Below are 13,914 nucleotides of genomic sequence, written 5' to 3' on the forward strand. Positions count from 1 at the left end.
ATTTATATATATATATTTATATATTTTATATTACTATTTTATATCTATATAGTTTATATCTCTCTATTTTTATATTTATATATATCTTTATATATCTATCTCTATTTATCTATCTCTATATATCTTTTCTATCTCTCCCTTATATCTCTTCTTTATCTATATCTATCTTTATATCTATCTTCTCTTTCTCTATACTATCTCTCTTGATCATCTATCTTTATCTCTCTCTCTTTCTCTATCTTTTTTCCTTCTCTCTCTATCTTTATCATCTTTATATATCTCTATTTTATCTCTCTCTCTTCTATCTCCTCTATTTCTATATCTCTTTCTATCTATCTCGCGTTTATCTCTCTAGTTTCTCTCTCTATCTCTGTTCTATATATATAGTATATCTATAGTTATATAGTATTATATATATGTATATATATATATATAGTTATATATATTATCTACAGTATATTCAGATAATCGTATATATTTATAGATCTATCTATATTATACTCTATATAGTATATCTCTCTCTATCGTTCTATCTCTCATCATATTATATATATATCTATATATATATATATCTGCGTAAAATAGAATTATTAAGAGAAAAGCCCTTAATAATTTATTGATTATAGGTCCGGGTCCGGATAGGTCGGCGTCTGGGTACGGACGCGGACCGCGGTCCCGCGAACCCAGTCTAGATTATAGAGGAACAAGTGGATCGGACGGCCGGTAGATATCTCTGCAAAACAACACATAGACGATTATAACCTAACGTCATTGCCCCTAATATAAATTTGTTTCAAATGTTTTAAGCTAAAATGCTGGCCATATCTTCCACATTGCACCTTTTTAGGTAAATGTTTATATTTCTTTTTTTAGGTGTAGTAGTTTGACACATGTATTGTTTGAGAGCATTCTATATATCTCTCTTCTAAGGTTAATATATTTACTGTGTATTGTTTACGCCTGTGTAATCCTGTCCGTCAATCAGTTTATTAGAGCAGACTGCTGAAACATCTGTGTAAATAACACTACTTTATAATCTGCATATGTGGATTAGATGTGTGTTTACTGTGGCACTGGAGGCTGTGTAATGTTACGCTTTGATAGTTTGTATATTGGCTTGGGTCCAGGGTGGCAGACGAGGGAACGACTTGTTCTCGATTCGTCCTCTCTGCAGATGTAGTGCAGGAGGGGCGCGTGCAGAGGCTCTGGGAGAAGCAGCTTCAGTTAGCAGCAGTTGCTGCTCATATACGGCCACTTTGGATTTAATCAAAACTAATTATTTAAACGTGCAGGATCATGGATGTAATAATGACCCTGAGTCTGCTGAGTGAGGCAGCTGTTCTTCTTCTCCCTCTGTACTGAGGCAGACTGCAGCTACACTGACTCACTATCACCTCTAGAGGAACAAGTGGTATTACACACTGGACGGAGCGCAGCTAGCTGTTAGCATGCTAACTTGACTAGATATCTCTGCAACACAACACAGAGACGTGTTTGACATAACGTCAACACTGTTACTTCTTCACACTCTGTTGATAATGTTAGTTCATTGTTTTAATGTTTTAGATTTAAATTCTGGCAGATCTTACACATTGCAACTGAAAGGATTATAACTTAAACTTTTCATGTACTGTTTCTCACCATAGTGGGAATCCTGTGTTGAGAGATACAAACAAAACAGATCAGATAATAAAACATTACTCCATAGCACTGCTAGTGTTTGAAAACTCCACAGAAAACCTTTAACTGCAAGCTTTCCAAGCAACAATACAAAAAGACTTTGTTTCCAGTATGACTAGTTTCATCCCTGTCACCAGGTCATTTTCTCAGGGAAGCTCCAAATGTTTTGAGTGTAGGTCCGAATATAATTTTTAATGTACGTGAAGCTCTACCAATGTTTTCATTTTGAGTGAGTGCGAATGTACAATAGTCTTCGTAACATAACAGCTTATCAAAATAAAGTAACTGTGTGTGTGTCTACATTTGGTTCCATCTGAGAGCGACAGACATGGTGGGGAAGTCAGAAAGAGGGACACAGTTCAATAGTTGCTTTTGTTCTTTTCCTTGGATTTGTCAGCAATAAGAAAATAGAAAATAACACAAGCACATTGTGTTCACTTTAACAGGAATTCCTGCTTTTATATGCTTCAACAGAGTTAACTGTGTCATGGCAACACTTCATTTTACTGGAGGCAAAGGGCTGTTCTATTCTATTATACTACTATTCAACTACATTGTGCCGATGTGGAACTGGACGCGCCCGTGGACTCCATGCAGGGTTTGGTTCTTAAAGGAAAACTACAGTTTGTTACATCCTGGGTTTTGTAGTTCTGTCCATTATTCCTATCAGTAATAATAACATTGTAGCCCCCAAAAGTAATTGATGAGATCTGGGAACATTACAACATAAGAAATAATTTTAGTATGTACAGTGCTATCAAAACCAAGAGAACCAATGGCTGAAGCTATGAAAATAAAAACACAAATCGTAGTTAAGTTCTAAGACTTATTCTAAATCACATGGCAGAAGAACGGAGTTTAGACAGTTTCAGCTGCAGTGTTATTGGAGCCTTAGTTCAAGAGAGAGGCATCTACTGTACATAGCACCCACAGTAACAGAGCCAACTGTTAACTCTTCAACATTACCAGAGAAAAAGGAAAATGTTCTTCACTTTCCAAGAGGTTTTACAGAGAGGTTAAAGTGAAAAAGATTAAAACATTTGGAGAAACATATCCAAAAAGAGTATCCTGAAATGATTTCATGTTGTAGCCATAAACTAGTATGTATTGCATGTACAACATGGCAGATAAATTAATGAGATATTGTACATACATGTTACTATGTACACCAGTGCACCTGCACCTCAATTCAATGTGCTCAGTCCTCATTTTCAGTTTGGGACAACGTATACCGATAGAGTAGTTCCACTGTGTTTCAGAAACCCTTAAAGGAAAAGATTATGCATTCACATTAATATACTGAATGCCATGTTGAGAAGAACCACAGATGTGATCTGTGCCAAACAAGTGACACGCTTGTTTACAGGTGTAATGCCATGTCCCTTCACCAGGGGGCGACAGATCCCCACACAGGCGTGCACAGAGCAACAGATCTGAACTAAAAGGGTTTGTTTTTCTGTAGTTTGATTGACACAGCCATGTTAAGATTACAACCTAAAATAAGTTAAATAGCAAATATTTTGGGATGGTTTTCTGATAGCTGTGTCAGAGATGTCTGCTTCCACTCAAAGGAGGGGATTGGAAAAAAATCAACAGCTTCACAGAAACCATGCCCCTGTTACTGTGAATAACCCTCAGAAGACCCTGTCTGCCGTTTACATACAGAGCTTGTGGTTATGAGCATGTTAGCATGCTGATGTTAGCATTTAGCTCTCACAGTTGTGACTGTAGACTTTGAGTCTGGTTTAAAAGAACCGTAAATGAAATCCAATTTATCTCCATGTTATTATAGAGAGACAACTATGTCAAGACAAATTAAAACAATCTTACACATTTTTGGGGAGCTATCATCCGTATTACATGGTCTTCATCAGCAAAATCCACCCATCGTATCACATGATCTTGAATATCATGTGCTATGGTTGAAAGCTCTGGAAAAGGCTAGAAAATAAACCTTTGGTTTGATTTATATTTTCTGCAGTGAACTCTGCTGTCCCGCTTTCTATTGGCTTCATGGAAGAAGTGCCTCTGGCACAACTTGATGTCCCAACAGCCAGTGTGTGTCCAGCCAAGTGTCCTTGAGCAAGGCAGTGAACCCTTGATCTGCTGCTCATCATACTGTATCCATCTGAACAACAGGTAAATGTATAAAATCTCTTCTGTCCCAGGAACGACTCACTGTGTAGTTATAATGAAGATTATTTTTGCTTGATTAATATTAGATTCTCTCATTTTTTGCTTAATTAGTTTGGCTTTCATCCTTGAAACAATAACAGCTAAGAGTCAAACAGTTTGAGTTGGTTAGATATCTCAACATGAGTCCATGTTCCGTCCAGATGCAATGGAAGAGATAAGTGATAACAAGTGGGATGTTTCTTAGTTTTACTTGTTTTTTAGTACCACGGTAAAACTTTGGAGCCGCATTTCTTTAAAAACAAAATACATAAACTCATGAGTGTGGAATGTTTCGGGTGTACAATGTAATGTACTGGATTATAAACACGTTGTACCCGACGTTGTCATTTCTTTATAGATCCTACTCATAAATCATTTTGAGAAACTAAGAAATATGACTTGTTTCCTCTAATTATGTGATAACATTTCATAATCATATTATATTAGTATCTCGTGGTTTAGTAGCTTATGATTCTAAGATTGCTAAATTATAATTATGAGATACGCCATACAAACATGTTTGCTATATTGCATGAGAGACAGTTCAATTATAAAGTTTCTAACTCATAAATAATTATTTGAAAATGAGACTGATAAATATGACACATTTTCCCACAATTTTGAAATATTAAATCATAATTTTGAGATATTTCGGCAGAATTATGATATACTTTAATAATTTGATAAAATATCATACATTTGCTCTGTAGGTCATAATTTTCTCCATAATTATGAGGTACTAAATTACAACCATAAGATAGTACATCATATTATCAGATATTATCACATAATTAGTCATAATAATAATAAAGTCATAATTACTGGATAAGTCATAAATAACAAGTTAAGACAAAGTTGCCCATAATTATAAGATAATATCTCATAATATATAATAAATATCTCATAATTATTGATCTCAAAATGTGTGGTTTTTTTATTATAAGAAACTTTCCCATGATTATGAGATTCTAAATCATACATATAAGATACTTTTCTCATAATTAAAGTTACTACCTCATAATCATAAGAGTAAAACTGACAGTTTTTCATAATTAGTATCACATAATTATTAACAAGTTGTCCAGAGAACTCATAACTTTTTCATAACTAGTAATCATATTTGTCATGTCAATTATAAGATAATTTCTCATAATTATGAGGGGGAAAAACAACGGCAAACAACAATGACAAAAACCTTGATAATAAGAAATAATTATGAGATATCTCATAATACAAAATGTTCCTATAATAATGAAGCACTCAGTCATAATCATAAAATAATGAATAACAATTATGAGAAATTGTTTTTCATTTCATACTGAGAAAAACAAAACATGTGGGCTTCCACAGATCTCTGCTTTTTAAATAAAAATAAAAGTAAAGCTTGTGGTTTAACGAAGGCACTTTGATCAGCACAGCAGGAGCTGCCTTTTACTGTCGGAGCATTTCACACTCTGGAGTTTACAGTTTGTTTTGGAGCTCTTTCTCTGTCATCATCGTTCTGACTTCTTCTGTAACTATCTTTTAACTATGACTTGTTCTGCAGTGATCATTTTCTTATCACTTCCAAACAAGGGTGAGTTACTAACTAAGTTACTTCTGCAGACTCTTTTTAACCTCTGAATCATTTTACCTCACAACAGGTCCATAAATCTTTTGAAAAAAATCATTTTCGATCCCAATAAACCAACAAGAGAGCGGTGACGTCCGGGTGGTTTGATGCATGTCGGGACATGAAAACAGCAGGTGCTTCTGACATTGCATGTGTCACATGTTTCCAGCTCGTCTCCTGACGTCCAGCTCTCAGATCTGCACGTGACATTAACAATGGAGCTTCAACAGCTCCTGTCTGTGTCAGTGTAGCTGAGAGCGACAGCACGATTGTCTTTTCTGCATCTGCTATTTCTTTAGCACCCGGGTCTATGTTTGGTTGTGAAAGAAAAGAAAACACCATTTGATACAAAGTTGTTGATATGGGGCTTGTGGGAGATGTTGGGTAATGTACGTAAATCCAAATACATAGATTCAAAACCTGGAAATCAAACTTGTTCTGTAACTGGAAGGATGCTGGCTAGAGTCCACACTCTGTATAGAAGGGCAGAGGAAAGTGTCCCTTGAGCAAGGCATGTAACTCTGTACCAGAAGACCCCGGCTATACTGAGCAAGTTCCATGGAAAGAAGCATGCAGGCTCATCAAAACATTCCTGGATTAAAACAACTAAATAGAAAGCAATCAAGATGGGCCTGGTGTCCATCTCAGGTGACGATGGCTGTAAAATGCTTGATAATAAAGTCAGATCTTGCTGTTCTCCAAGTGGGAGTCGATGTGTTTGATGAGGGCGTCATCGGGGTAACCAGTTGGGAAGGTCAGCTGACACAGAGGACAGCTCCGAACAGCACTTTCTTCTGACTCCATCCATAACTATTCGACAGAGGAAGACACAGGTGTCAAATGTCTGAGCCTCAAATGATGACCTTAATTTACACAGAAGCTTTGTAATCTATGAGCTGATATTGTTTTCAGCCGTATTAATCAAGATTAAAAAAGGGTCTTCTGCCTATGTGTAATGTTAAAGGGTTGGCTTGTAGTAATGAACAGCTCTACAGAGCATCTGTCTGCTGTCTATACACCAAATGGTACTGCAATTTAAATTGTCCAGTTTTACAAATACCTGGGAATTTGGCTGGACAGCAGTCTGACATGTAAACGGCAAGCTGAGCAACTGGCAGAGAAACTAAAGATACACGAGGGTTTCTGATAGAATGAAGCATGTGTTGGTCTTGAGGACAGGAACTACTTATATCATTTGTGTCATTAATTCCATGTATAAGGTGCAGAGGATTTGACTCTGGCTATGTTTCTGTTTCTTACAGGTTTTCTTTCTTGGTGTGTTTGGTCCTCTGGTGTGAATTGTTTGTTTTGTGTTCCACATATTCAGTTTCGCCACAAGGACTGCAGAGAATCTATTAGTTGCTTTATGTAATTCTCATCATTTCTACTCACGTTAATGGAGGGCCATGACTGAGCATGCTCAGTGTTTATGTAGGGAGGCAGATGGCAGGAGAGGGTGGCAGGACCCTCAGGGGACGAGAAGGAGGGATGGTGGGGCCGTTTCCTAGGAGATGAGAATGAGGGGTGTAGGGGCTGTTCCCTAGGCGACGATGAACCAATCCCAATTGCGCCGAGCGTCCGAGGCGGGCTGGCAGCCGGCGAGAGATAAGTACATACATCCTGTATATTTACACAACACACACATCTTCTAAATAAATACACCAGATTCAAAGCCACGAGAAGAGCCACACACATTGTTATCATCGCCATCACCTCTTCATCATCAGAGGACTGTGGTGGCGTTACCAGTGGGCTGGGCTCAGGCGGGTTGTCATGGCGACAGAAGTGATGGACCTGGACGGGAGGAGGGGGAGAGCACCAGCATTACTACTTCAGTTTAAAGCATCAGAAAAGGTTGTATGTAGGACAGGTCTGTGTTTGTGCACACGCAGGCTCACACCTGCTGCACACATTGTTTTGAAGAAGCTCAAAAAGGTTCAAGTTTCAAGGATGCTCGAGTCCATTTTTACACATGAGTTGCAGAAAATGTATTGCAATTTGATGAAAGAAATTGATTACAGAAAATAGTTAAGATTGAAAAGTTTACAGTGTAAAAGGGCTAAGAACATTATGATGGAAGTATAAGATGACCATTCCCACGCTCTATTATGTCTCATAAGTTGTTGTTTGTGTTGATACTTTTTGCTACACAGATTTGGTGCCAAATTTAAACATTTTCGACCTTGAGAATCTATATAAATGGTCAAAAATCCCTGGCGAGAGTTTCTGTTGTGGAAACTGCTCAGAAACCCCTTATTGTGAATATACAGTATCTGTGGAAGCCATACATCCTCTGAAAGCCCTCCCTCTTTAGTTTGTGTTTCTAAAGTTTCATGAGACTGTGAGGTCAAGTTTAAAAAAATGGTTTCAATACAATGAAATGAAGACTGAGGACTAACATCCTCACACATACAGCTGGGTTTATTGAATCCAAGAGAGTCTCTGCTCTACAGTCATTTATGCAAATCAAAGACTGTTTCGGGACCCATCATGCACTCAAATACAGCATTTTTAGAATAGTCAAAAATAACACATACATTTTGCCTTAAACTGCAGGGATTAGCATAAAGGAGTCATGTCTGTAAAGGGGAGACGTGTGGGTATGCATAGGACCCATCCTCATTCCGATGTCTTGAGATGAGAGGTGAATATGGCCATGCCAGTTTCCCCTCACCAAAACATATTGTCATTTAGCCCTCTTCCCGACAATAGATGTATAGTTGCAAATGGAATCAGTTTATTCAATCTAGTTTAAAAAGCTCGCTGCAGTCCTTAAAGACATTCAATTCCTCCGGGGCCGCCAGCGATCCCGCGGGTCTCGTGGGATGACCTCAAAATGAATAATACAGAGATATAATATCCACTGAAACATTTATATCAGTATGAGTCATACTGTAGAAGTCATCGACTTTCGACATGGCACCGTCATAAGATGCCATCTTTCCACTAAGTCTGTTCATCAGATGGAGGTCACGCGAGCAGGACAGCTCAGTGGCATATCAGAATTGCATGTTCTTGGTTGCAACCCTCACTACCAATCCCACACTGCCTGGGGAAACAATATCAGCTCCGCTATGACTGAGCAGCAGCACACAAGTCTAAGATCACTGTATGCAAGCATCGGCTGTAGTGGTGTGAGGCACACCCTCGTTGGCCTCTGGAGCAGTATAAACACTATCTGGATGAGTTTGTGTTGGTAGATGCCAGGAGGAGGCGAACATGACTCGTCTGCAGAGTCCTGACCTCAACCTCAGCCAACACCTTTGGGATGAAGCGGAACATGATCACCAACGTGAGTGTTGGATCTCACTGATGACATGTTCTACAATCGTGCATGGCTGTGATGTTGTGCAGTAGTGTATCTCAGTGTTAACATTTTGCATGTTAATGTTCACAATCTCAGTTCAACTTGTTTTGAACTAACACTGAACACAGAGACCATTCAATGATATCTTCTCGCCAGATTCAGATAAAGAGTGTAGTGGCTGCACCTGAGAGACAGTACTAGTATGAGTCAGGTTTTATTTATGAGAACATATCAGATAACTAATCAAGCACTTAGAAACTATGGAGGCAAATAAGACTGTGACAATGAGGAACAGTTCTGAAAGCTCAGTCTCACCTCAGCAGCCAGAGGGAAGCCCAGGTCCAGAGCACAGTGATGAGGACTGCTGCTCAGACTGCTACCTCCTCCTCTCTCTCCTCCCCCACCTACTCCCCTCTCCCCTCCGGGTCCGTGAGCCGAGGCCGGTCTGACCAGGCCCACAAAGGAAGTACGGAGCTGAGGTTTGGTTTGGCCAAAACCCTGCTTCTCCCCCAGGAGAGGCCTGGGCTTGGGGAGGGTGGATACTGGATCTCTCATCAGCCGAGCTAGAGGCCTGCGGAGGCCCGACGGGTCAGACACCTGAGGAAATGGTCAAAAGACTTGTCTATGCAGTAAATCTGTAGTTTCATGCAAAATGACACACAAATGTTAATATGTTAACAAGTCTAATTTATAGTTAGACCACTAAAGTTAAACCTAAACTTTCCAGCCTCACCTCAGAGTAACTACGGCGGCCCTGGAACTTTGCCCGTAGACGGCTGCACGTTGGCTGATGGGAGTAGGAGGCGGGGCCGTCAGTTGGGGAAAGAGGAGGAGAGGGGGTGGGGAGGAGCCTGTCATGGGAGAGTGAGGGGCGCTGGGGGGAGGTGGGGGAGAGACGCTGAGGAGCAGGGGAAGGACGAGAAACTGGAGGAGGAAGAGAGAAAGAAATACAGAGAGTCGTATTCTGAACCCCATCACACCCATTCAGCTCAGCGGCCTCTAGTAATGTTAAGAAGCAAAGCTAGGAGGGATAACGCTAAAGAATCTCTATTGGACAGCACTTGTAACTTGAAAACATCTTCAGAAGCTGCATGATAATGATACAGTTCCTTAACAAAACGAGCTGGACTGATGATTAGGTCATTAGCAGCATGTCACGTAAATACACACTTTTTACTGGGACCCTTTTTCTATGGGGGTGCTCACTCATGGTAACATTATTAAGGTGATAAAAATACATGATGGTCACACAGGTCTGTACCTTTGCAGCTAATACTAATATAACTAGTGGGGGTTCATTACTATGATTGGCTGGTGCCATTTCTGTGGTCGTAGTTGCGTTTGGACTATGCACGTGGCGATAGCTTTCACGCCAGTGAACTCTCACAATAAGTAATCATTAGAATAGCCTCTGCTTTAAAATATCTAATGGTACCATGAAGTCCATGACCCAAGAAGCCACTCGGGTGCCTACCAGGCTCCTGTGAGACATGTCGCAGAAGGTCACTCTGTTTCACAGCCAGATTGCGAACACGACCCAACTCCTCTGTCAGCTCAGTGTAGGCTAATGCTAGGTTAACCCTGCAACACAAAGAGAATACCTGAATAAATAAATACATTTAAATGAAAAAATGACAAATATATCGACTGCTTTCAGAACTCACTGTTCGTCCCCGGCTTTCTTTATCCACTCTACATCACAGTGCTCACAGTGTGGGAACTCCTGTGACTGACAGAGACAGAGCTGTGGTTAGATCAACACAGTTTTATTGATTTCCTTTTGTACTTGTGGTCCATCTAGATTTGTTCTATATACTAAATCCACATTTGGTGCTCCAGTAAGTATTTACAGCAGCAGAACAGTGTGTGTGGGATTGAGTCAAAATAAAGTGCTGAGTGTGTGTGTGTGTGTGTGTGTGTGTGTGTGTGTGTGTGTGTGTGTGTGTGTGTGTGTGTGTGTGTGTATGTTCATGGTAATGAAGGAACATGTCAGCAAGTGTGTCTCATTGATGAGTTTTTAACAGAAATTGAGCTCTGTGGTACAGAAGAAGAAGAGTTTTCAGTCCATGCTCACAACTGCATTACCTAACAGTGATAGTGTTTCAGCAACTGTCACAAACACAACCACACGAAACTTGTGAAAGACAACATGCATTAGAATCGGCTGGTGTGGTTAATCTTTTATTAAAGCATGTTCCTTAATTTGGTTATTGTAATTCATTGATCTTAATTCTATAACTGCTCATTTGCTGCCAAACGTTTAACCAATAAATAAATGGAAAATGTATGTGTTTCAGTTTCATTTCATCTAGTTTTGACATTTCATGCCCTACCCCCCAGTTCATGAATTACCTCTTATAATAAATAAAGAATGTATTTTCTAATAGCCCTCGTGCACTTAGTTGTGAATATTAGTCCAATCGTCTGTAAAAATGGCCATCAAATGTGACAAGATGTTGACAGTGTGGAGGCTGCAGTAGAGGTAATGCTTCTGAAAGTGTCACAGTTGTAAACATTACATTAGGCCCACCTGTCTCTGTGCTTCCTGTAGCTGAGCGACCTCCTGCTGCAGGATCTGAAACTCGGCCCTCAGCTCTTTCTCCCTGTGACAGGCTCCCTCGGCCTGGTGCCGCGCCCCGTCCAGCTCGGCCTCCAGGCGCTGCAGCTTCAAGTCGGACAGGGCGTCCAGACTGCGGGAGCTCTGCAGCGTCGGCCCGCGGCCCTCTGACAAAACCAGACACACAACAGCTTCAGTCTGTTTCATCTTTTCTCCCTGGTTCAAGTCACTGCTCTAATGATATCAATGGAGGAATAAACTTTAATTCCTTAATCATTAGTATCGTCTTGTACATGTTTGTGGGTTGCAGTCATGTTAAGTTAAATATTAATGTGGTTGGTTATTTGTTATGGGTAGGTATTTTCTTTTAACAATTACTATTTATTTAAACTGTTGCTAAGCAGACATTTGCCACATTTCTATTCTAATGCTAATCTAATGCTTTCTTAATTGACCCCTCCCCTGAACAGCAATTGTTGGAGGGGTATTATAGTTTTTATTTAAAGGGTTCAGATGGTGCTTTCCTTTTGTTTACTGCCTCCATAAGCAAAAATACAACAGCAAAATGGTACGGAATATGAGTCTGCTCTATCGTAGGCTGCAAATGTTAGCAAGTCCAGCTCACAAGCTTACTACCTACAATTGTAACCTAACCCAGCATTACTTTCAAGGCCAAGTATACAGTAGATAGTAGTATATAGTAGCAAAGCAGCTTAACAGTGTCATGTTACAGTGAAAATGGAGTCTGACTAACTAACTGTACGTGGAAAAAAGGTGAGGATGGGGACCTGTTAGCATGAACTTATGTCTTTTACCTTGATGTATGTAGATTTTCCAACTCCGACTCTTGAGTCTAACATTAGCTTAGTATCTATAGCTCATACAATTTGACAGGATGCTTGTTATTTCAGCAGACGTCGTCAATATTTTCCAGCTAGAATTGAGAATCTGCTTTTGTCTACCATTGTCTGAAATGAAGGCATCAAATCAAATCAAGGCCCCAACAGATGTCTATGTGGTGAGCAAGAAAGGAAAGTTTAACAGGTTGAGCAAATGGTTGACTGTACATCTTGTGTTTTTAAAGCTGCTTTCAGATGAAAAGGAATTCACAAGGTCGAGCGCAGAGCACAGTGCATCTGCAGAGGCAAAGCACAGCGCCGGTATACGTCACATACAGCTGTTTCCTCATTGGTTGCTCTTTGAAAGTTCAGCGGCAACTACGGTCAAAATTGAAATAATTTGAACTTTGAGTGGCACACCTCGGAAGTGCCACATAGCGCTGCGCCACACCACGCCACAGGTAGCCCTTCCGCTTTGTTGGGTGTCAGGAAAACAGAGCGTTGTAATGCTGATCATGTGCGGGCGGCTTTACTCGTGACTGAAACTGAGTCTTGTGGTAAAAAAAATATGACAGGGTCCATTTGGGTGCCCTGACACTTTTAGCGAGTGGTGATACTGCTGATAAATGGCTGGTGGCACTGCTACTAATACTGCTATTATTATGAGTGGTACTGCTTTCTGCTACTACTACTTGTATTATTACTTCTTCTACTACTACTAATACCACCATGCATCGGCTGCTGATCCAAACAGAACCCACCTCTGGGTACGTCCAGGCTGCCGTGGAGTTTCGACTGATGTGCGTCTTTGCTGCGGAGCTGAACGCTGAGTTTCTGAAGGGAAGTTTCTCTCTGTCTGAGAGCCGACTCCAGACTGCAGATCTGCTCCACGTGCTGCTCTGCGAGAGTCGTCTGACACACACACACACACACAAAATTGAACCCCAAATTGCTGCTTAACACTTAAGGATACAATATTAGTACAAGGAAACAGGGTGTAAAGTGTGTGTGTGTGTGTGTGTGTGTGTGTGTGTGTGTGTGTGTGTGTGTGTGTGTGTGTGTGTGTGTGTGTGTGTTTACCATCTTGTCTAGGTCTCTCTGGACATTGCTTTTCTCCAAGTGAATCTTCTCATAAGCCTGGATGACTTCCTCCAACCTCTCCTCTCTTTCCTTACTCTTCTGGAGCTGAGACAGAGAGAAGGAGGAGAAACCTCTCAGAGTTTGCTTTAACAGATCATTCCAGTATACTACACATTGGGCCTTGTATTTATTTAGTTGTGTCCATCATACCTATTGTTGAAAACACAGTCCTTATTAAGTTAATTGCTGAAATCTACTAAATTAGCGACATGGCTAGAGGCCCCATTTATACTTCAATAATCTTATAACCGAATAAAATCCAGATGAGATTTAACACTTTCATTTACCACATATAGCTCAGCTGTGATTCCTAGTACATTAGAAGTATATGAAACTTCGTCTTCATTTTGATCTCAACTACACATCTGCTTGGTTGAGACGTCATCGTGTTGACAAAATCTGTCCATAGACAGACAGACAGACAGACAGACAGACAGTGTGGTAGTTCCTGTTACATGAGGACACACACAGAGTCTCACTGCCGCGGCTGCTAATTAAAGGCTGCTGACTGTTAACCACCTGGTTGAGGAAATCAGGTCGGCTGAATCAGAGATCTAGTTTAATTACCTTTTTAAAACATACTTTTTTTTCGATCTCTAATGCT

At 40.2% G+C, this 13,914-nt stretch overlaps 1 protein-coding gene across 5 annotated transcripts in view; it reads right to left on the bottom strand.

Annotated features, from left to right (window-relative positions):
• Positions 1-1,536: 1,536 nt before the first annotated feature.
• Positions 1,537-13,914, bottom strand: part of LOC115012686 (TANK-binding kinase 1-binding protein 1-like) — a 33,881-nt gene continuing 21,503 nt past the window's right edge. For 3 of the 5 annotated variants that reach the window (XM_029438416.1, XM_029438414.1, XM_029438415.1), the window contains exons 4-13: positions 13,251-13,355; positions 12,932-13,082; positions 11,305-11,498; positions 10,439-10,503; positions 10,249-10,355; positions 9,508-9,698; positions 9,090-9,371; positions 7,181-7,261; positions 6,860-7,087; positions 1,537-6,277 (exon numbers count right to left, since the gene is read on the bottom strand). In XM_029438416.1, the coding sequence (XP_029294276.1) occupies positions 6,149-6,277; positions 6,860-7,087; positions 7,181-7,261; positions 9,090-9,371; positions 9,508-9,698; positions 10,249-10,355; positions 10,439-10,503; positions 11,305-11,498; positions 12,932-13,082; positions 13,251-13,355 (1,533 nt within the window). In that variant the 3' untranslated portion in view covers positions 1,537-6,148. Of the gene's footprint in view, positions 6,278-6,859; positions 7,088-7,180; positions 7,262-9,089; positions 9,372-9,507; positions 9,699-10,248; positions 10,356-10,438; positions 10,504-11,304; positions 11,499-12,931; positions 13,083-13,250; positions 13,356-13,914 lie in introns of those variants that run through there. The other 2 variants (XM_029438417.1, XM_029438418.1) reach the window with 2 other exon arrangements.

Source organism: Cottoperca gobio, chromosome 8, assembly GCF_900634415.1.
Source record: "Cottoperca gobio chromosome 8, fCotGob3.1, whole genome shotgun sequence".
NCBI classification, from domain to species: Eukaryota; Metazoa; Chordata; class Actinopteri; order Perciformes; family Bovichtidae; genus Cottoperca; species Cottoperca gobio.